At 50.0% G+C, this 22,171-nt stretch overlaps 1 protein-coding gene across 1 annotated transcript; it reads left to right on the forward strand.

The window, feature by feature from the left end:
• The first annotated feature begins 1,415 nt into the window (after positions 1-1,415).
• On the forward strand, positions 1,416-19,105 carry DHX38 (DEAH-box helicase 38). Its single transcript, XM_079723499.1, has 27 exons — positions 1,416-1,475; positions 3,504-3,845; positions 4,206-4,393; positions 5,065-5,169; positions 5,717-5,864; positions 6,008-6,126; positions 6,285-6,361; positions 6,808-6,963; positions 7,499-7,660; positions 7,870-7,977; positions 8,348-8,460; positions 9,926-10,063; positions 10,432-10,618; positions 10,764-10,949; positions 11,326-11,466; positions 11,801-11,911; positions 12,006-12,122; positions 12,288-12,395; positions 12,782-12,894; positions 13,613-13,821; positions 13,930-14,084; positions 14,489-14,644; positions 14,740-14,874; positions 15,065-15,190; positions 15,719-15,814; positions 17,238-17,359; positions 18,628-19,105. The coding sequence occupies exons 2-27, from the start codon at positions 3,523-3,525 to the stop codon at positions 18,710-18,712; spliced, it is 3,684 nt and encodes a 1,227-aa protein (XP_079579625.1). The 5' UTR covers positions 1,416-1,475; positions 3,504-3,522; the 3' UTR covers positions 18,713-19,105.
• Positions 19,106-22,171: the final 3,066 nt, after the last annotated feature.

Consider the following 22,171-nt stretch of genomic DNA (forward strand, 5'->3'; position numbering starts at 1 on the left):
ACCGTGTTAGAGATGAATAATTGAAAAATCCTCATGATAAGGAAAAAAAAGTTATAAAAAAAGTTATAAAAAAAGTTATAAAACAACAGTATATAAAGTGTGATCCCGGGCTTCCCTGGTGGCGCAGTGGTTGAGAGTCCGCCTGCCGATGCAGGGGACACGGGTTCGTGCCCTGGTCCGGGAGGATCATGCCGCGGAGCGGCTGGGCCCGTGAGCCATGGCCGCTGAGCCTGCGCGTACCGCAAAAAAAAAAAAAAAAAAAAAAAAAGTGTGGTCCCACTTTTGTACAAAACCTAACTATAATACACATGTACATATTCACATAGAAAAATAACTAGAAATGAATATCCCCAAAGACCATCAGAGGTTATCTCCGCGTGTGAACAGACGAGTGACTTACTTGCACTGGGGTGCGCGTCTTTATTTTCCCCAAATATCCGACATACATACTTTTAAAAAAAATTTATTCTTGGCTGCGTTGGGTTTTCGTTGCTGCGAGCGGGCTTTCTCTAACTGTGGCGCGCAGGGGCTATTCTTCGTTGCGGTGTGTGAGCTTCTCCTTGGGGTGGTGGCTTCTTTTGTTGCGGAGCACGGGCTCTAGAGCGCAGGCTCAGTAGTTGTGGCGCACGGGCTTAGTTGCTCCGCGCATGTGGGATCTTCCCGGACCAGGGCTTGAACCCTTGTCCCCTGCATTGGCTGGCGGATTCTTAACCACTGCGTCACCAGGGAAGTCCGACATACTTTTAATGATGCCAGTGGTTGGGCTACTCCTGGCCCACAACTGCTAGAGAAAACGATACTTACTTATTTGTACACGTCAGCTCCCTCTCTTCGACTTCAGGGTTGTCGGCAACCCCCACCCTTTCTCCAAAAAGCCGACTGGGGAGGCTCTTTCCTCCTTCCCCAACCGCGGCTGCGACCCCAAAAAGTAACCCACGAGCTAGAGTTGCCCAGCAACTGTGGCGGACCACTGTAGGGGACGGAAACAGAAAAACACGCACAGGCGCAGCGATGAACTCGCATTACGCCCCGCTCAAATAAGCGGAAGAGGCTATTGTAGTCACCGCCCACCTTCCCCGGCTCTGACCGGAAGCCCTAGGGTCACTTCCGCCCTTATTAAATATGACCGATCTCTTTAACTTCTCCTTCCCACATCCCAACTAGAGGCGGGGCGTCGTCTCTTAGACTAAGCGTGATTGGTCGTCAGGAGACTCGGAAGTGTCTCTGATCAGAGCCGCAGATAAAGACAGTCTAGCCTTGTAAGCTTTCTATCCCGCACTAGGAACGGGCGTTTTTCGGGCTGCTCTCGATGGTATCTTTGGACGGATAGAGGGGGGGCGCGCAAAGTCTTATGGGACAAGAATGGCCGCTTTCAAGGTGCGGGTTTTGGCTCTCTGAGGCAGTCTGAGCGAGGAGTGGCGGCGCCAGCGCCCCAGAATCCGGGACAGAAGGTCCCGAGAGTCGGTCTCGGTGAGGTGAGTGTCCCTTCTTCCTTTCCGACCTTTTCTTCGCCAATCGTGGCGGCTCCAAGCGGCAGATCTCGGCCCCTCGCTCAGGTTCGGGCCCAGGTTTGGAAAGTCTTGTCCCTGTCACCCAACTTGCGTTACTCACCTTAGGCATGCTGCCTAGGTCCTGCAAGACCGGCCTTTCTCCTTGCTCAGGTCAGATCCAGCTTCCTGGCGTGGCCTCGCAGAAGTCCAGGGATGCTGCCCGGGGGGTCACCCTGCTCACTTCCTTAGATCTTCCTATTAGCCCACTCCCAGACGGACACTGACCCCAGCAGGGCTCCTTTTGTTTTCCTCTTCTCTCTCACAGTGGTATTTCTACCAGGTGATATCTTTTACTAGAATATCAACTCCAAAAAGTTCGGGATTTTTGTCTGATTTGTTCTCTTCTTTATCTCTAATGCCCAGAACAGCGATTGGCTCACAGAAAGCTCTCAGTAATTGTTGAATGAATGTATTAAGTTTTTTCTTCATTATTTTTCTTGTACCTCTTGTGGCTTCTTTGCCACTAATTATTCTTCACAAGCCAACACTTAGCTTCTTATTTACTTTTCTCAGCTGTTAGTTGTCCTGTTTGTCAGACTCCTTTTCCTGTGCTGCTGGCATCTTTCTTTGTTGTCCCTAGAAATTTCTGGCTCCCTGTTTCCTTTAATCAGTTTAAACTCATTCATTCATTTATTCCTCAAACGTTTATTTTGCTAGGCACTGGGCAAAGCAGTCAACAAGACAGACAAGGTTCTCTCTCCTGCATAAAATGACATTCTAGAAGTATATTTTCTAGTTCAGACTACTGAGCAGAGCATGTAAATCCTACCTTCCTGTTTAGATTTCCTCACATGAATATAGATGTCACCAATAGGTAGCTTTCCCTTTTCTCTTCTGCCTGATGGAATTTTTAAAAATGCAACTGTTGTTCATACTATATGTTCAGTCTGTTTAGCAATATTCTTCTATAGAACTGTATATGTTAATTAGAGCTGGGTGAAACATTCTGGATTCTGGTGGTACCCTATCCCTTGACAGTTCTTTGCTTTACTGGCTTGTTGGAATGAGGGAAATTATTCAAGCACTCAGAATGGGATATGTTTATAAGTAGATTGTGTATAGTGGGAGGTAAAGAGGAATTTGTTATAAGTTGAGTGCCAGAAAATCCTACAGTTAACTACTTTTCAGAAATATCATTTCCTATCCTGGTGATTCTCATTAATTGTTTTTTTTTTTTTGGTTAACTTGAATTGTTACTAAATAGATTTCGACTGCTGTGAGAGAAGTGTTTTCTACAAAACACAATCCATTAAAGTATGGATCACATGGATGGTAGTCTTATACATTAACAACTCTGCTATATCTGTAGTTTAAAGGAAGGGAGAGGAGGAAGAACTTGTGTAAAAAAATGAGGGACCCAAATCAGTACCTTGGAGCACAGCAAGTGAAATAATGTAACGATGACATTTATGTAACTCTTCATGGTTACAGAGTGCTTTCACATACACTTTCTTGTTTGATGCTCACAGTAACTCCATGGATTAGATAGAGCAAAAAGTACTTCCATTTTGCAGGTGTAGAAATTATGCCTAACCAAAGATTAAGTTATTTGCTTACAATCATACAAGTAGAAAATGTCAACAGCCTGGGTTCTAACAGGTTTCTGATTTAAAATCTAGTGGTGTTTTCCCTAAACTCCCTTTATAGATGCCATAATGCTCTAGTAAGTGTCCCTTAGTGAGGTCTGTTCTTGCCTGGATGATACCCTCTTGGATCCTGGTGTGTGTGTGTGTATCTGTTTCTGACGTGTGTTGGGCTGGAAGTAGGAAGATCTTTTGAGATTGTCGATGACTTGATGGACAGGTCTTGGTAAGAGGTAACTAAAGGAATTCTGATCTTGAGGGGGAGGTCAACCCCCCGGAGATCCATATACCTACAGTTATTCTGGGATGTAGCAGAGCCAAGCCTTTTCTCTTCTTATGTCTGATATCAAATGGTTTGTTTTCCTTCCAGAGAAATCCCAGAGCCTGTCATGGAGGACACCAGCGAGGATGCCTCGATCCATCGATTGGAAGGCACTGATGTGGACTCCCAGGTTGGCGGTCTTATTTTCAGGACCAAAAGTGCATCTAGTGAGCAGCATGTCTTCAAGGCCCCTGCTCCCCGCCCTTCATTGCTGGGACTAGACTTGTTGGCTTCCCTGAAAAGGAGGGAGAAAGAGGAGAAGGATGATGGGGAGGACAAGAAGAAGTCCAGAATCTCTTCCTATAAGGACTGGGAAGAGAGCAAGGATGACCAGAGGGATGCTGAGGAGGAGGGCAGTGACCAGGCTGGCCACAGTAGCCGAAAAGACAGGTAAGAGCCTTTGGGTGGACTGCCCCAGAGGGAATGAAAACAGAGGCCAGAAAATAGCATCTCATGTTTATCTCTCAGTTTTCTTGTTGGACATTTAGGACTTTATGATTTTACTATGATTCTATAACATTGAGGCTAGATAGGAATTGGTATTTTCTTCAGATCTGGGGGAAGACTCAAAGGCACCTAAAGAGTAGATGATGGAGATTAGAAGCGCTTATGGTTGTTGCCATATGCAAACCTGCCGTACCAGGGAGATAAAGTGGAAAAGGCCAGGTCGCATGTTTGGCCTGGCCAAAGGTTTGGGGCAGGTTTTTCTTCCATGGATAAGCCCTTTACCAGCCACCCTCCCTGTTTCAGACATTATCGATCTGCTCGGGTAGAGACTCCATCCCATCCTGGTGGTGTGAGTGAAGAGTTTTGGGAACGCAGTCGGCAGAGAGAGCGGGAGTGGCGGGAACATGGTGTCTACGCCTCGTCCAAAGAAGAAAAGGATCGGAAGAAGGAGAGGTCGAGGGATCGAGACTGTGACCGCAGGAGAGACAGAGGTGAACTGCCCAGCAGAGTTCCTGGTGCCTGCTAAGCACCTGAATTAACACGTCGGCCTTTTTCCTGTTGTGGGAGTTTTTATAACACCCGTTAATTAGGGAACTCCATTTTCATGTCAGCCTGGTTGGTTTTGACCCTGTTGGTATTGGGATTAGCAGGCAGTTTAAGAAAAGAGCTGTTACTTGCAACATAGCTGCTTTGCTTGAGTGTGTGGTCCCCATTTTATCCTGAAAATTGGTGATAAAGGTGAAAATGGGTAATATGTTTGAGAAATCCGTTGACACTAGTGTTGGCAAGAGAAAAAGGACGGTGCTGTGGAGCAAAGCTAGACATAAAATCCAGTACTGGCTTTCCTCAGTGTTGTTTGAGTTCTGTAGCTGGTAGGCTTGTAACTATTAAATAACTATTGATTATAGACTTGTAACTATTCTTTTTTGAATTCTTGCAGGAAAATAACTGTTACTGTGAGTTTGAAACTTTCTAGCCAGTAACTAATTTTTGTCCTTGAAAGAATGGGGATTTGTGAGTTTCAGGAGCCCATGGATCGCATTAGAGCAGTGAGGTTGCACCTGTGAGTGAGTGGGGAGGTCTGTCCTTTCTCTAGGGTGAAGATGGGTGGAAGTCAGGATGGGACACCTGTTTTCTAAACTCTGCCGGTGACTCCTCACAGATGAGCGGGATAGAAACAGGCACGGCAGCAGGTCGGAGCGAGATGGAGGGTCAGAGCGTGGCGGCAGAAGAAACGAACCCGAGAGCCCCCGACACCGGCCTAAAGGTAGTCTGAGCTGTTGCTTGTGGTCGTTTGTGAGAGCCCAGTGTATGAGAGGCAGGGTGAGTGACCCTCATCCTCAGTGGAACTGGGTTGGAATTCCTGATTCCACCATGAATTTCTGGGAATACTTGGTTCTGAGTCAGTTGATTCAGTTGGGAAGGCCGTGGACTTCTCCGTGGAGACAGATATGCTCCCTTAACATGATTTGCCAGTTTGCTGAGTGGCCAGTTTTTCAAATGGTAGGAAAGACTAGGGAGCTGGGGGTGGGTGGGGTAGGAGCAGAAGAAGGTTTTAATACAAAGAAATATGCACGTTCAAGAGGGATGTGCTTGCAGAGATACATGGGACATTCCTTAAACTGTTACGAGCACAGATGAAAACTGGACCATTAGAATTCAGATATCTTTAAAAGCTGTCAAAACCATCTTATCCATTGCAAATAGGTGCAAAGTTTATAAATCGTAAAAGAAATCTGGTGAATTGACTTTCACCTAATGGCTCTATAGCCATGTCTTAGACGTTTCCTGTGGATGTGTCTTTTGTGGCCCAGATGCAGCCACCCCTTCGAGGTCTACCTGGGATGAAGAGGACAGTGGCTATGGCTCCTCCAAGCGCTCACAGTGGGAATCGCCCTCCCCAACGCCTTCCTATCGGGATTCTGAGCGGAGTCATCGGCTGTCCAGTCGAGATAGGGACAGGTGACGTCCTGGGTGGAGCAGCCCAGGTTCTCTGGGTGGGCGGCACAGGGTGGGCGTGATTGGGGCTGGGAGGGCAGATGGTGGCTGGGGAACACATCTCAGCTTAGTGACTATTTAGTGAGGCTGGTTATACTGTTTCCCAGGTCTGTAAGGAGCAGGTACTCAGACGACACACCTCTGCCAACCCCATCCTACAAATACAATGAGTGGGCCGATGACAGAAGACACCTGGGGTCCACCCCACGTCTGTCCAGGGGCCGAGGTAAGGCAGGGTGGAAGTGGGAAGCAGGAAGCAGGGTCGCTCTTCCTGGTGGGGCTGGAGAAAGCCAGGCTGGGGCTGTGCTGCTTGGCAGGTCTGTGTGAGGCCACTGGGGATGAGCTGGGACCGTGCAGACTGACCTGCTACGTGTTCTCCCGCAGGGAGACGTGAGGATGGTGAAGAAGGAATTGCATTTGACACAGAAGAGGAGCGGCAGCAATGGGAGGATGACCAGAGGGTAAAAACTACATCTTCGAGGGACTGAATGGGGGGTGGTGGCCATCTGTCGGTGAGTGGGTGACCGGGGGTGTCTGAGCACAAGCGTCATGGGTTACACTGTAGTGGAACCGGACGTTGAGCCACGTTCAGTCTCGAAACCCTGGAATATCTCTCCAGGCAAAGGCTCTGTGGTGAAACTTCTCACCAAATGCAGGTCAGACTTAACTTTTTCGGCTGTGTGCTGGTGCCACCGTGTGGTAAATGTAAGAAGTGCTGTCATGGTGGGCTGCGCTGTAAACTGTGCTTCTCTAGGTGGCTCGTCTTACAGCCTCTCTTGCGCCTCTCCCAAGGATGGCTATGCTGCACCAGTGACTTATCACCAAACACCTCCTCCCCTTCTGGCCACGTCTTCCGCAGAAACTCCATCTGCGCCTTGTTCTTATTGCTTTGTCTCTTGTGCCGCAGCAAGCTGACCGGGACTGGTACATGATGGATGAGGGATATGATGAGTTCCACAACCCCTTGGCCTACTCCTCCGAGGACTACGTGAGGAGGCGGGAGCAGCATCTGCACAAACAGAAGCAGAAGCGCATTTCGGCTCAGCGGAGGCAGATCAATGAGGTGAGGCTGCCCACAGCAGGTGGAGCAGATTCAGCTGGAGAAGCGGCAGGTCACATGCACCTGCCGACGGCACAGCTTGTCTCCCCGCTGCTGAAGTCACAGACTTAGCGATTCCTCTGGAGGCAGAGGGGTGGGCAGCGAACTTATCAGTAACTTAAGAAAAACCCAACCCAAATCACGACTTCCGTCTTCTGCAGTGGTTCCTGGAGGGGTGCTGTTGATGGGAACTGGGAGGTCAGGCCCCGGCTCTGCGGTGCGTCCTTTGTGTCTCTGAGCGGGGCCAGAGACAGTCGCCGTTTGTGTATCCATATAGAGGTTCTGCCTTAGATATAACGGGTTGCTTCTGGGAAGAGTACTGCAGGTGATTTGGGATCAGCGATTCTTCTGTCTAAGGAGCTGCAGGGTAGAGAGGCCCGTGACATCTCCGCAGCCCCTCTGGCCCTTCCGTCAGGACCCTCTGCGTGGCCTCACCTGGGACCTTTCAGGATGGCCTTGCAGTTGCAGCCTTAACGTGGCCTCCCCTGTGTCCTCACAGGATAACGAACGCTGGGAGACCAACCGCATGCTCACCAGCGGGGTGGTGCATCGGCTGGAGGTGGACGACGACTTTGAAGAGGACAGTGCAGCCAAGGTCCATCTGATGGTGCATAACCTGGTGCCTCCCTTTCTGGACGGGCGCATCGTCTTCACCAAGCAGGTGAGGGTCCTCTGTTGTCAGAGAGAAGAACGCTCAGAGAAGCCTGAAATGGGAAAAGAAAGAAAGGGAAAGGAAAGGAGAGGAAAAAAGCCCCATCATGATAGGGGTAGGGTAGCAACCCTTCGTTTACTAGGGCCAGTACGAAGTGGACCTTTGTGTTGAGTTTAATGGTCGGCACAGAATTTCTCTTTTTCCTCAACCTCCTGCAGCCAGAGCCTGTGATTCCAGTCAAGGACGCCACTTCTGACCTGGCCATTATCGCTAGAAAAGGCAGTCAAACAGTGCGGAAGCACAGGGAGCAAAAGGAACGCAAGAAGGTTGGTTTCTCGTCTTCTAGGACCAGAGAGTATCTGCCTATTTTTCTGTTTTTGTTTTTCTTCTTTTTAAAGATCACGTTCCACCTCACAGGTAGGGTTCCTATTGGCAGTTAGAGGAAACTCATAGAGCAAGAAACAGCCCTTGTGGGAGGGTATTGCATTCCTCCTCCAGGGCCTCAGTTAAGGTAATCCGGGGCCTGGTGTCTCAGGAGCTTCAGGCATAAGATTGGGAGGCACGGCTTGGTGCCTCTGCTGCCTTGTGGGAACTTACTGCCTGCTAGATGAAGCCTGTTGTCAGATGGGATTGATTTTCTGTGGACCACAGTTGTGCCACGGGATGGAGCAGGTTGACTTTTTGTGTCTTTTTCAGGCTCAACACAAACACTGGGAACTGGCTGGAACCAAACTGGGAGATATAATGGGTGTCAAAAAAGAGGAAGAGCCGGATAAAGCTCTGACAGAGGACGGTAAAGTGGACTACAGGTAGGAGTCTCGCCAGCAGCGGGTGTCTCTGAAGATGGGGCCTCAAGGGGTCCGATAGGATTCGTCACTCACGAATAGGAAAATGATGTCATTTTGAGTCTCTGGTCCCTTCCTCCTGGTCTTTTCAACTTTTCTGAGATAACATTCCTACTGTCGCCCCTGATACTGCAGGAGCTTCTTCTGTGCCAGGCAGCACCACAGAACTCAACAGATATTGTCATTGGATTCTCATGACAGTCCCATGGGACAGGTGTAATCTTTCCCATTTTTCATGTGCATAGGATGAGGTCCAGGGAGGTTAAGTAACTTGTTTGAGGTCACCCAGCTAGTAACTGGTGGAGTGAGGATCGCACCCAGACAGTCTCGTTTCAGAGCCCACACTCTTAGCCACTCTGCTAGAGTGCCTTTCAGATGCTCAGTGTGGGAGAGTGTGCCTTGCACCCTTAGATTTTAGTTCAGTCTAAGGAAGAACTATTTTTAACAGAGATTTGAAAGTAGAAAGGGTTGTCTTCTCAGGTAGTGACTTCCCCACTCATAGAAGTATTTAAGCAGATGTTGGATAACTGCTTATTGGGCTTTCCTCATTGTGTAGGTGGCTGAACTCAAATGTCCCTTCTGAATCTCAGTGAACACTCTGAAATCCTACAAAACTGTCATCTGAGTTAATAATTCTCTATAACCCTGTGAGAAGTGAGAAGTTGGTGCTATTGATCAGCCCTTGTTAGTTTCTAGTTAATTTAATCCCATAGGTGTTCATTGTTAGCTGACCGGGAGTGACTGGGATGTTAGAAACAGGAAGCTTGACAGAGCGTGGGCTCAATCTGTTGGAGGAAAAGTCTCTTGGGGAAGGGATGAGTGGAGACTGTAGACTAATGTAGGTAAGGTAGGACTGGTTCCTTTTGCCCTCTGCAGCCTGGGGATGTACCTGTGTTGGATACTTGAGCGCTTTCAGTGGAAGCTGTAGGTAAACATCAAGTGGGATGGTTCTCACAGTTCTTTAAAAATAAAGCCTTATGGACTCTGCTGTCCCACCAAGAGGTGGGAGGGAGTCTGACCTTGGTCATGACTGTAACCACAACTCCTCCTTTCAGCCTGTTAAGTGTGGTGCTGACATTGCCCAGGGTTGTTCCATATAAGGTAATGACCTGTGGATTTCAGCTCCTCTTCTGGCTGAAGTCTTTCAGGGCAGAGGATTTGCCACTGGCTAATCTGTAGCTCCTCTGAGCCGTCTGCAGCTGTCTGTCCTGGGGACGTTGAGCAGGTTTTGGATGATGGATTCTCAGACAGCAGTCTGGTCCCTTAGGCCAGAGGAGATGAGCAGCACCTGGCAGCTCTAGCGTCTCACAGATATACTGCATATTTGAAGCAGTGCTCACTTCTGGGTGTAGGAAGCGGGGCAGTCACCCAGTCAGGAGAGAAAATGTGGGAAACGGTGCAGGGCGCTTAGGCTGCTGTGTGTCCTCAGGACAGAGCAGAAGTTTGCAGACCACATGAAGAAAAAGAGCGAAGCCAGCAGTGAATTCGCAAAGAAGAAGTCTATTCTGGAGCAGAGGCAGTACCTGCCCATCTTTGCTGTGCAGCAGGAACTGCTCACGATTATCAGGTAACTGCGTCCACCCCGGGTCGGGATTCCACTGTTGAATCAGGTGTCCCATTTTCTCCTGTGTGTACTCTGTAGCTCTTTTTCTCTTGGGTATGACATCTGATGGAGAAGGGAAAGGATTTTTTTCCCTTCACCTGGGTGCCCTGGGCTACCCTGCTTGAAGTAAGCAAGATGGCATCGTTTTGTTTTAGTTCATTTGTTTAAACCGTACTGTCTTCCAGACTTTTTAGAGGGTGTTTCAGTATGAGACCGTTTTCCCAGGGAAATCCTCCTCCCTGCGCAGGCACGCTCCTTGGATAGCCACAGGTGGGGGTAGGAGGTGGCCTTCCACTCGGGCTGATTCACCCTTTATCTTCTCTTCCTTGCAGAGATAATAGCATCGTGATCGTGGTTGGGGAGACAGGCAGTGGTAAGACCACTCAGCTGACCCAGTACCTGCACGAAGACGGTTACACGGACTATGGGATGATCGGGTGCACCCAGCCCCGCCGTGTGGCTGCCATGTCGGTGGCCAAGAGAGTCAGTGAAGAGATGGGGGGCAACCTTGGTGAGGAGGTGAGTGGGCGCAAGGGCTGAGCTGTGTAGTTCTTGCCCGGTAGCTTCTGTCATTTGGGCTGATCTGCTGAGGCCTGGACCCAGCTCGGGGTGTGCAGTGGCGACTGGGCGCCCAGAGCTTCTGAGTGGTCTCTCTGGCCTCCAGGTGGGTTATGCCATCCGTTTCGAAGACTGCACTTCAGAAAGCACCTTGATCAAGTACATGACTGATGGGATCCTGCTGCGAGAGTCCCTCCGGGAAGCGGACCTGGATCACTACAGCGCCATCATCATGGATGAGGCCCACGAGCGCTCCCTCAACACCGACGTGCTCTTTGGGCTGCTCCGGGAGGTGAGGGCTGCGGGCCCAGCCTCTGTGCCTGTGGGGCTTGGACCACCGCCCTGCCAGGAGTTAGTGGCGAGGCACTCCAGGCGGGCTGGGGTCTAGCCTGGGGAAGCTGAGGGGGTCTTTGACAGGCTGAGTTGCCCCTGAGGCCCTTGGCTGCGGGTTCAGACCTGGTGGTGGTTTACTCTGTTCTTGCTCAGCTGAGTGACTCATGGTTCTGGCTGTGGCTCCATGGCTTCAGTTCAGGATTGTTATGAATCTAATGAGCCATCCGTCAGCTTTGACTTCTGTTTCATTTGGTAGTGATGCCGATGAGACTAGAGGGCAGAAGCCAAGGGTCCCAAAACTGTGGGGAAAGCCTCTGACTGACTTCTTCTATTAGGTGGTGGCTCGGCGCTCAGACCTGAAGCTCATTGTCACATCGGCCACCATGGATGCAGAGAAATTTGCTTCCTTTTTTGGGAATGTCCCCATCTTCCACATCCCTGGTCGTACCTTCCCTGTTGACATCCTCTTCAGCAAGGTACTGAGGCCCTGTTTTGGAACTGACCTGACCTTTGATGAGGAGCTGGTTGGGGGATGTGGAGTGGCACACTGAGTCGGGAGAGGTTTTGTGGGGACCCTGGGAGCCTGCAGCTATAGGGCTTGAAGGCGAAGGACTGTGCTCTGGGAAGGTTTCGCTTGATTGTTTCTTTGGAGTGGACGCGCAGGGCTCAGGGAGGGCCGTCAGGCCCGTCTGCAGGTGCGGCAGCCCTGAGAGTTCATCGGCTCTAGCCCCTGACCAGGAACTGGGTCACCAGTTCCCAGTGGGAGCTTGGCCTGCATTCCCTCTGACGGTGTCCCTCACTGGTTTGCAGACCCCCCAGGAGGATTATGTGGAGGCTGCAGTGAAGCAGTCTCTGCAGGTGCATCTGTCGGGGGCCCCCGGGGACATCCTTATCTTCATGCCTGGCCAAGAGGACATCGAGGTGCGTGCCTCAGTCATGACTGGGATGAACGGGTGTGTCCTTCGTGTGAGAACTGGGGGATCTGGTGTCTCACAGCTCCTCTCTGTGCCCTCAGGTGACCTCAGACCAGATTGTGGAGCATCTGGAAGAACTGGAGAACGCGCCCGCCTTGGCTGTGCTGCCCATCTATTCCCAGCTGCCTTCTGACCTCCAGGCCAAAATCTTCCAGAAGGTGAGATTGGTCCCCACCTTGGGATTCCCCCAGACTCCCCCAGAGGAGGGCAAGAGGGAGGGTGTTACTTTTCTGGCACGGGTGGGGTGTACTTTTCTCCTTGTGGGGTTTTTCCTACCTGAAGGCCTACAGCCTTCCCACCATGAGTGTCCTGTCCGGCTCCAGGCTCCGGATGGCGTTCGGAAGTGTATTGTCGCCACCAACATTGCTGAGACCTCTCTGACTGTCGATGGCATCATGTTTGTTATCGATTCTGGTTATTGTAAATTAAAGGTAAGAGGAGACACAGGCACCGGGGCCCTGGGCCCTCACCCAAAGCTGACTCAGCCAAGGGGGTGGGAAGGCAGGCCCTGGGTCCTTGGCCCTCAAACGACGATTGCTCATGGAAGTGGTGGTGGTGTTTATTGAGTGCTGGTTTTGCCATGTGCTTGATTCATTCCATCCTTGTGATAACTCGAGGTAGACAGTTTACATAGCTCGATAGAGATTGCGGAGCTGGTGTTTAGGGGAAATTTCTTGAGGTTCCTGGTTCTGAAAGATAGCTGCTTACATCGCTTCATTCTGTGATGTGTAGCAACCAGGGTTTGTGTTTGTCTCAAGCCTGCCTCCCTTTTCCCCCTCACTCTGTCCTTAGTCAGGTCTTTGCTGTCCCCTCCTAGGTCTTCAACCCCAGGATTGGCATGGATGCTCTGCAGATCTACCCCATCAGCCAGGCCAATGCCAACCAGAGGTCGGGGCGAGCCGGCAGGACGGGCCCAGGTCAGTGTTTCAGGTAGGAGCCCTGTGCTAGCCTGCTTTCTGGGGTGGAGCCCCAGCTGGGGTGGGAAGGCTTGGACTGTGATCCTTCAGAGAGGTGATCCCTGAGGCCGGGAACCAATGGTGGGGCTGCCACTTGTTGGTTCTCTCATCACATGCTGCTGAGTGGAAGAAGCTGCCTTCCCAGTCAGCCCTGAAGTCTGAGCAGCCTTGGGTTTTAGGAGGACCTGTGTTGAAGGTATCTGCAGTGGATGACCAGTGATTACAGTGGGCCTCCTCCCAGAAGATAAATGTGAACAAATTACAGCACCGGTTCTTTTTTTCCTCCTCCAATTACTCTCTCTCTCTTTTTTGTTCCGATTTGTAAAAATAATGTATTAACTATAGAAATTCAGAAAATCTAGAAAAATATAAAGAAAAAAAATCCCAGCCATAATTCTAGTCCCAGGCTCATTGGTTCCAGAAATGAAACAAGTACATAGGAGACTCCAGCAGAATGGTGAATTGGCAGGACTGAGTTTTGAGTAGGTGGAGATTTGTGATTGTAAGGGAAAGGGGGAGGTGGGGGGAAGAAATGAGGACTTCTCCTCCTTACCTGTGGCTTTCATCTGCACTGGCTCTTCTGGGTGCACAAGCCCAGTGTTGGTCCCTGTGTAGACAGCCCGGCATATTTGAGGGGCTCAGCCGGGCAGCATGGTGGGAAGTGCGGCAGGACTGCGTCTTCTCCCCCGCAGGCTCTACACCCAGAGCGCCTACAAGAATGAGCTCTTGACCACCACGGTGCCTGAGATCCAGCGGACCAACCTGGCCAACGTGGTGCTGCTGCTCAAGTCCCTGGGGGTGCAGGACCTGCTGCAGTTCCACTTCATGGACCCGCCCCCGGAGGACAACATGCTCAACTCCATGTATCAGCTCTGGATCCTCGGGGCCCTGGATAACACAGGTGCTGTGGCCCCGGGAGCCGGGCAGGGCCCCATGGGCTCTGGCGCCTGGGTTCTCCCTCTTACGGCACTGTGTCCACTGACAGTGCGGATTTACTCCTCTCTCCCAGGCGGTCTGACCTCGACCGGGCGGCTGATGGTGGAGTTCCCGCTGGACCCGGCCCTGTCCAAGATGCTCATCGTGTCCTGTGACATGGGCTGCAGCTCCGAGATCCTGCTCATCGTGTCCATGCTCTCGGTCCCAGCCATCTTCTACAGGCCCAAGGTGGGTGATGCTGTCCGGCTCCTGTCCTCCCAGGGATCTCGGGAGGTTATGGGCTCAAGGAAGGTTGAGGGAGGGGGGTAGTTTCTCTCTGTGTTGTTAAGACAGAGTGGAGGGAGGGGCAGGAATCAGTTTCCAAAGAGTGGTTTTGCTGTTTTATGTTAAGCCAGTTGGGGTAGGGGAAGGGATGGGCTAGATCCATGGTTCTCAGGGAGTGTTTTGCAGTTTTTTCTAGGATGGCTGTGCCTGAGCCCTCACATTTTAGAATAAATATTTTGTTGTAAACTAATTTATTTTTCCTATATTGGCAGGGCACTATGTTGATGTGTTTTTAGGTGTGGTGAGGGTAGATGATAGTGTGAGATAGCTCCTCTCATTGGACCTGGACTTCCCCTTTTCCTTCCTAGGGCCGAGAGGAGGAGAGCGATCAAATCCGGGAGAAGTTCGCAGTCCCTGAGAGTGACCATCTGACCTACCTGAACGTCTACCTGCAGTGGAAGAACAACAATTACTCTACCATCTGGTGTAACGATCATTTCATCCATGCCAAGGCCATGCGGAAGGTGGGGGCGGTGGCCGAGACAAGCAGCATGTTGGGAGGAGGGTTGGGATGCAGGGAAGGAGGGCTCCGTCCTTGTCCACCTGTGTCCTGCTCTAGGTCCGGGAGGTGCGGGCTCAGCTCAAGGACATCATGGTGCAGCAGCGGATGAGCCTGGCCTCGTGTGGCACCGACTGGGACATTGTCAGGAAGTGTATCTGTGCTGCCTATTTCCACCAGGCAGCCAAGCTCAAGGTGAGCCCAGTGGAGCTATGGCCCCTCTGAGCCTGATACTTCTTTCGAGGGCAGAGGTCTCCTGTCTCATTGTACAGTCCTGCAGATCTGGGCTTCCCCCAGAAGCCTGTGTCAAGACAGTATTGGACTGGGTAGCTGCCCAGATGTGCAGTGTTTTGCTGTGTAGCCACCTGTTGCATCTCTTCCCTAGGGAATCGGGGAGTATGTGAATATCCGGACAGGCATGCCCTGCCACCTGCACCCCACCAGCTCCCTCTTTGGAATGGGCTACACCCCAGACTACATTGTGTATCATGAGTTGGTCATGACCACCAAGGTGAGTCTTTTCCAAGGCAGCTTGCGTGACTGTAGGCCCACTTGGCTGGGCCAGGCCTTTGTAATAACCCTTTGCCGCCTTCTGGGATGGGTTTTGAGCTTGGGAGGCTTAAGGCTACATGCGTTGCTTGGAGGGAAATAGAGGTTGGTTTTCAGTTGGGGGTTTGGGGAAGTTTATATAGATACACGGTTAACCTCTAGATTCCAGTGGCCTCGGCTGTGCCAGCAGGATTGTTTCCTGCTTGCTGCCCGGGACAAGCAAGCCCTTTTGGTGTTGTTAGAAGGGTTTTCTGAGGGGCTGGGCCTTTTCTGTTGGACAATAGGGGCCTTTTTCTCAAGCATGGAGGAATTTGGATGGGAGAAGGGATTAGAATCCCAGTGTCTGTGGCTTTCCCTTGCCTTTTTCAGCCTCACAGGGCTAGGGGTAGCCCCTTTCCACATAGCTCCTAATTGTGGGACTGCCCTGGGAGGGACAGCTCAAAGCATTGGTCCTTCTGTGACCACCGCTTTGTGGCCCTTCTGCCTGCAGGAGTACATGCAGTGTGTGACTGCTGTGGATGGAGAGTGGCTGGCAGAGCTGGGCCCCATGTTCTACAGCGTGAAACAGGCAGGAAAGTCTCGGCAGGTAAGGATCCTGTGCTTTTCTATGGAGGATGTTTGTCTCTGGGATCCGCTTTCCCCTCAGCCTGGTATTAAAGACACATCATCATCTGGCTTCCCTTCACTTCTCTGTCAAACATAAAAGTTGTGATCCAGGCAGGTGAGTCTGTCTGATCTCCCCCCACCCACTCCATTTGCTTAGTCTGCTGAGCCTTAAAAAAAAGACAACTTATTATTGAAAAGTCCAAATACGCATAAAAGTGGACAAAAACAGTATAATGAGCCACGAGTTCCTCACTTAGCTTCCATAATTATCAACATTCTGCCCAACCTTGTTTCTCTTATTCCCACCCCGCTCCATACATACTGAGTTTTTTCCTGGAATATTTTAAAGCATACCTCAGACATTGTATTTTTTCACCCATAAATACTTGAATATATGTGTGTCTCTAAAAGGACTTTCAAAAATTAAAACATAACCTCCATGCAAATCTTACTCGACAGAATTAATCCTTAACGTTGCTGAAGTCTCCAGTTCTTATTTATGTTTCCTTTTTTATTCCGAAGATAATTTTTTATAATTGATTTGCTTGAATTCAGATCCAGGCGTTGAAATTTGTCATTATATATATTAAGTCTTTTATTCTGGAACAAGCTCTGCCCCCACTTGTTTTTTATGGCATTGACTTATTGGAGAAAACAGGTTGGTCATCTTGTAGAATGTTCCACGTTCTGTTTTGAGCTGATTGCTTCCTCAAGGTATTTAACTTTTGCCTCTATCCCGTGTGCTTTCTGTAAGCTAGTCATTAATCTAAAGCCTTGGTTAGATTCAGATTCAGCTGTTTTGGGTAAGGATGCATAAATGCATGTGGTGCTGTGAACCTCCTTCTAGATCCAGTCAGGAGGCACATAAGGTCTGGTGGTGCCACTTTCGAAGACACTAAGATTGCTCAGTGGTCCCACCTGACCCTCCGTTATAAATTCTCTACCTACTTCTTGGTCTCCTGACACTCTTGGTGTCCACTGGTGGCCACCAGCTGGATGTAGGGCTGCAGAATGCTGTGGACTTTAGCTTTCCCCCTTCTCAGCATAGTCCTCCCCACGCCGGGCCCGCACACATCTTCCTATGTCCGTCCCCTCCAGCCAGATGTCATGTCTTCTCTATTTCCCTTACTTCCTGGCATGGTTATGAACTTGGTTAGAGCATGTAAGCACTTAGAAAATTGAGTGGAGGCTGAGGCATGACAGGGTGAGGACTCAGTCATCCAATGTCTGTCTTGGATCAGTGAGAAAAGCAGGCCTCAGTGCTGGGGCAGGGAGCTGTGTGTCCCTGCCTTTGGGAGCTGGCAAGGTCTACCCAGCACCTGGCTTGCAGCAGGGAGATGGGTGCAGGCCGGCCCTCCTCACCCGCCAATCCCCAGTGACCCCAGTACCTCTCCCTTCTCTAGGAGAACCGCCGACGGGCCAAAGAGGAAGCCTCTGCCATGGAGGAGGAGATGGCACTGGCCGAGGAGCAGCTGCGGGCCCGCCGGCAGGAGCAGGAAAAGCGCAGCCCCCTGGGTAGTGTCAGGTGAGCTGTGGTCTCGGGACTCTTGTCCTGATGGAGCCCACCAGCTGGACTGACCAGGCCCTGAGGCAGGGTTGCAATTTAAGAGAGGTTAAATGTGCAGAGGTGAATTGGTGACAAGTTGACTGTGGTCACGTGGAGACGGGAGGGGTTTCGGACATACTTTCAAGGGGTGATAATACAGCTGCAACTCCTGGTCATTGTTTGTTATGTTGTGATGGGGCCCAAGGTGGGCTGGAGCGGCAGAGTAGGTCTCACAGCTCTACCAGCAGGCTAGGGCTTGGACACCACAGTGGAGAGGCAAGGCGGAGAGAGCCTTGGGCACCTGCGTCTGCCCTGGTGCCTAGAGTTAGACCGCACAGGTGAAGGGCACAGTCCCTGCAAGACTGCCCTCACCTCAGTCACCACCTGCAAGTTGGGGGGTACCCAGGATCACCCTCATTTCTCACCAACTTGTTACAAATTTGGGGATCCCCATGGGCTCCCTCAGGTTTGATAATTTGCTAGAACACCTCACAGAACTCAGGAAAGTACTATACATATTACAGTTTTATTATAGCAAAAGGACACAGAACCAGCCAAAGGGAGAGATGTATAAAGTGAGGTCTGAGAGGGTCTTAGATGTGAAGTCTTCCATTGTCCTTGGGGTCATGTTACCCTCCTGGCACATTACACAGAGTATTGTCACCAGGGAAGCTCACCCGAGCTTTGGTGCCCAGAGTTTTATTGGGCAGGACCCATGTGTTGACTTAGTCTCCAACCCCTTTTCCCTCCCCAGAGGCTCGGCTAATAGCACGAGGCTCAAAGCACAGCCCTCTAATCACAGGGCAGCCACCATCCTGAGTCATCTCATTTGCATAAACTATCAGATGTGGTCCACTGTGAATAACAGAGACACTCCAGTCCCTTGGGAAATTCCAAGGGTCTAGAGATACTTCCAGGAACGGGGGACAAAGCCCAGCCACAGCTGGAGTGGCGGCCTGGTGAGGTGGAAGGAAGACTACCTCCATAGCTCACCTAGGGGATATGAATGGAATTGTTAAAAAATCTCATAACCTGCCTCAGTGGATATCAGAAAGAGGTGCTATCTCATCCTGCTCCCGATCACAAATAGGGAAGGCAGGGGGAGTGGAAGTGTGCTAGGGGAGGAGACACTGCAGCCCCAAAGCCTGCTCACACACAGAAGCAGCAAGACCTCAGGCTCATCCTCCTGTGTGTCCTGGCCGGAGTGAGCAGCAGTGCGATTCCTAACCCCTCTTCTGTGTCTCCAGGTCTACAAAGATCTACACCCCAGGTCGGAAAGAGCAAGGGGAACCCATGACCCCTCGCCGCACACCAGCCCGCTTTGGCCTCTGAGCTGAGGCTGTCCCTGGAGAGGAGGGGGCCAGGTGTTGAGTCCTGAGCCCCGTGGCTGGAGCGCCCAGGCCTGCCGACAAAACCGTTTCATCTGTGTGCTTTCATTTGTGTACATCATGGCCCTGGGGGCACCTGTTGAGGCCAGGCTCTGCCATGGAGGAGGTGGGAGTTTCTCGGTGCAGGCGCGGGGCCGCAGAGCAGCTGCCAGGACCACGAGAGGTGGCCGGACCCACCATATTCAAATAAACTGTCCCCGGGACACTTGATATATAAATGACATGGCTGTGACTATGTTTTTTAAATTTCTTGTGTAAAACAGCACAATAGACCTAGGGGGAATTATAATTTGGTTATAATTCAGGATTTGGAAATAAATTTATTGTTTGTAAAATGTTATTGTATTTCTGACTCTTCTTTTCCCCTGACTGCCCTAAATCACACATTAGACAACAGGCAGAACGCTGACTTTCCTTGGATGGATCCTTTTAGAACCTTACCTCGCCCTTATTTCTGTTCTCCAGGCAGTGCCTCTTAGAGGAAGGGTTGATGGGGTGGGACTCAGCTGACAGGGAAGGAGAATGGCCTGGGGCACCAGCACCTGGCAGGGCTGGGGCAAGGCTGGCCATGGTGGCCGGGAAGTGGGAGGAAGGTGAGCAGCCGCGCACCCTCTGTCCTTTCCCGTGGGCGGGTTGGCTGCTCTATTGCTCAGAATGGCCAGTTTCTACCATTATGTGTTGTGTATTCATGGAAAATAGTGTAAAATGTTGCTTATCGGTTTTCACGTAAAAGATGATGCTTACACTAGAATCACTAGTCTTTTCTGTTGTTAAGCAGCCTCAACAGTCTGCTGAGGCGACGTCTAGTGAGGCACATGTGGCATACACAGATGCCACAAAATAAGTGGGGAGGCTCCCCGCCCCCAGCAGCTGTACCCGAATCTGTTTTGGCTTCTGGACTTCTGCCCAAGAATCTGCACTTCTGTCTCCAATGCTTTCTTTTTAGCTATGGACCCTTTCCATTCAGATCTACCTTCAAGTTCCTTCCAGCTTTAATATTCTGATTTAATACTCTGCTTTTCACCATCTCTTCCTCAGATGATAATTGATTCTTTTTCTAGAGGTACAAAAGCGTTTCTTGGCAACAACCCGGAAGTGGATTCCTGAGACTGGTTTTCAGATTTGGTGTGAGAGAACAGTAAGGTTGTTGAACTGGACAGGGGTCCACTGCCTTGCTCTCAGCCATGTGCATCTACCCTTTAATGCCTACTTGAGAGGAACAGGATACTTTAGACATCTTAGAAATATCAGCAGTTGAGGGTCTCAGGCTGAGATAGGGGGCTCATTCTGGGGATCCCAGGGCTAGCTTGCTGGCCCCTGCCTATGGCAGGAAGCTTCCTCATATGGGCTGTGCAGAGGAGGCTCAAAGGCAGGTGTACGTGGCCACATGGTGGTTCTAGGGAGCCCCCCCTTCCCTTTAGTAAGGCAGTGGCTGGGGTTTGTTCTGGGTTCCTTTAGCTCAGGGGGAGAAGAATTATGCTCCAGGTGGGTAGAAGAGGATCTGTCACAAAGGATTCTGCGGCCCCCAAGGTATCAGAATCTGAGTGACACCCTCTGACTCGGTGGCTGAAGCACTTTATTTATAAACCCCTCGGCTAAGTCCTAGCTTTATAATCGTTTCTTTTTTCTTTTTTGTTATTTTTTTTAGCGTGGCTTTAGGTGCACAGCAAAATTGAGCAGGAGGTACAGAGATTTCTCCTATACCTGCTTCCCCTGCCCCCAAACCTGCACAGCCTCCCCGCATCACCCACCGCAGTGGTTCAACTGTTACAACTGATGAGCCTGCGCTGACACATCATTACCCCCTAAAGTCCATAGTTTACATTAGGGGTCACCCTTGGTGTCTGTACATTCTATGGGTTAGGACAAATGCATCCACCATTATAGTTTCATACAGAGACCATGTCTTTTTAATGTCAACTTTTAAAGAACTCACTTCTTTGGTTATTTCTTAAAGCATTAGAGGCAGGCAACATTCGGGCTCCCTGCCCTTTCTCCTACCTTTCTGCATTTCTCCAAGCCCAGCCCCTCCACTCAGCTGAGTCTCCTACCTGGCTGGGCTTGCAAGGCCACACGGCTGGGTGATGTACTGACATGGTTCTGGCTCTGCTGCCCCTTTGCTCCCCATAGCGTGCTCCCTGCTTTCCTCTGGTGTAATCACCCCATAGGAAGTGAAAGACAACGTTGGAAAAAGTACAACCTTCAAAGTACCCAGATATTGTCCCTTTGGCCAACATATATGAAAACTTTTTGTAAATTAAAGAGACAAAATGCCTTTTTAGTAGACTGTACTGGGGATTTTAATGACATTGAACTTTTGCTTGAATAAATGGGCCACAGGCTAGAACTAGAAGCCATTTCATTAGTACCAGACCCTTCATTCTTTGTTTTCTCTAGAAGACGTATCCTTATTCTAAACCAAATAAAGGAACACAGTCAAAAGAGCATAAAAAACCAGACAATGACCATCACAACAGAAACCACCAGACATGCCCGTCACTCCTGCCTCACACTGCATTTCCAGAATTTGCCCTTCCCAAGTCCTAGCAGGGGCATCCTATATAACACGTTGCTGCTATTAGCAGAAAATTTCCTTGGCTTTTGTTTGGCTGGGGAGGGAGGCAAGATATTTAAGAATTGCTATCAACTAGTGGGTTTCTTCCTTCACTTCTCCTTTCCCCTCTTCCAGAAATGCAAGCTCTTTCATTTCTTTCTCTTACTTTACCTTTAGCTATTTCTCTCAATTTTCTATAGACTAGAAATAGAAATTCTAGACATGTACTTAGTTTAACAAAATCCAGCCACAATAAAATAGTTTAGCTGTCCTTGGAGTTTGTTATAATGGAATTTTTCTTGTACTGAGCTGGCTGGGGAGAAAAATAAAATTGTTAAAAGAAGGAATATGGCAGCCAGGGAGAAAGCAGATGGCTATCTCTCCCTCCTGCCTTTGGAAAATGCATCATTTATTTCTCTTCCTCTCTTTTGGGTCTCAGGATTACTTTCCTTTTGGAGGTTTTTAGATATTTCTTTTTCTTCTTAAATTCCAGACAGAGATGGAAGGAATAAAAAAGGAACTAATTATCTCTTGTTGGTTTAAAAACTAATCCAGATAATCCAGAAGCTGGCTTTGGGAATTACAGCTCCCCTATATATGTCAAAGAGAACTATATGTTTTAGAATTTAGGGAAAATAGGGATGAACACATTGCTGGGGACCTGAGGGGGCAGAATTGTCTGCAAGACGCCACGAGCTCACTGAGGCTGCTGTGCTCATGTCTTTATTTTAGAGTTTGGGCCTAGAGATGGTAGTATGGTTCCAAGGCTCACTCTGCCGCAGGAAGTAGACAAAACTCAATAAAATGTTAGCATCTTGCAGAATAGGCTGGGACCTTGACATATTCCGG

The sequence above is a fragment of the Hyperoodon ampullatus genome, assembly GCF_949752795.1.
Source record: "Hyperoodon ampullatus genome assembly, chromosome: 18".
NCBI lineage: Eukaryota > Metazoa > Chordata > Mammalia > Artiodactyla > Ziphiidae > Hyperoodon > Hyperoodon ampullatus.

Bases quoted from the DNA above. Each gene is read 5' to 3' on its own strand.
- DHX38 (XM_079723499.1), top strand. From the start codon at position 3,523: ATGGAGGACACCAGCGAGGATGCCTCGATCCATCGATTGGAAGGCACT. The intron at 7,978-8,347 runs GTTGGTTTCTCG...TGTCTTTTTCAG, and splicing joins AGCAAAAGGAACGCAAGAAG to GCTCAACACAAACACTGGGA. The intron at 8,461-9,925 runs GTAGGAGTCTCG...GTGTGTCCTCAG, and splicing joins GACGGTAAAGTGGACTACAG to GACAGAGCAGAAGTTTGCAG.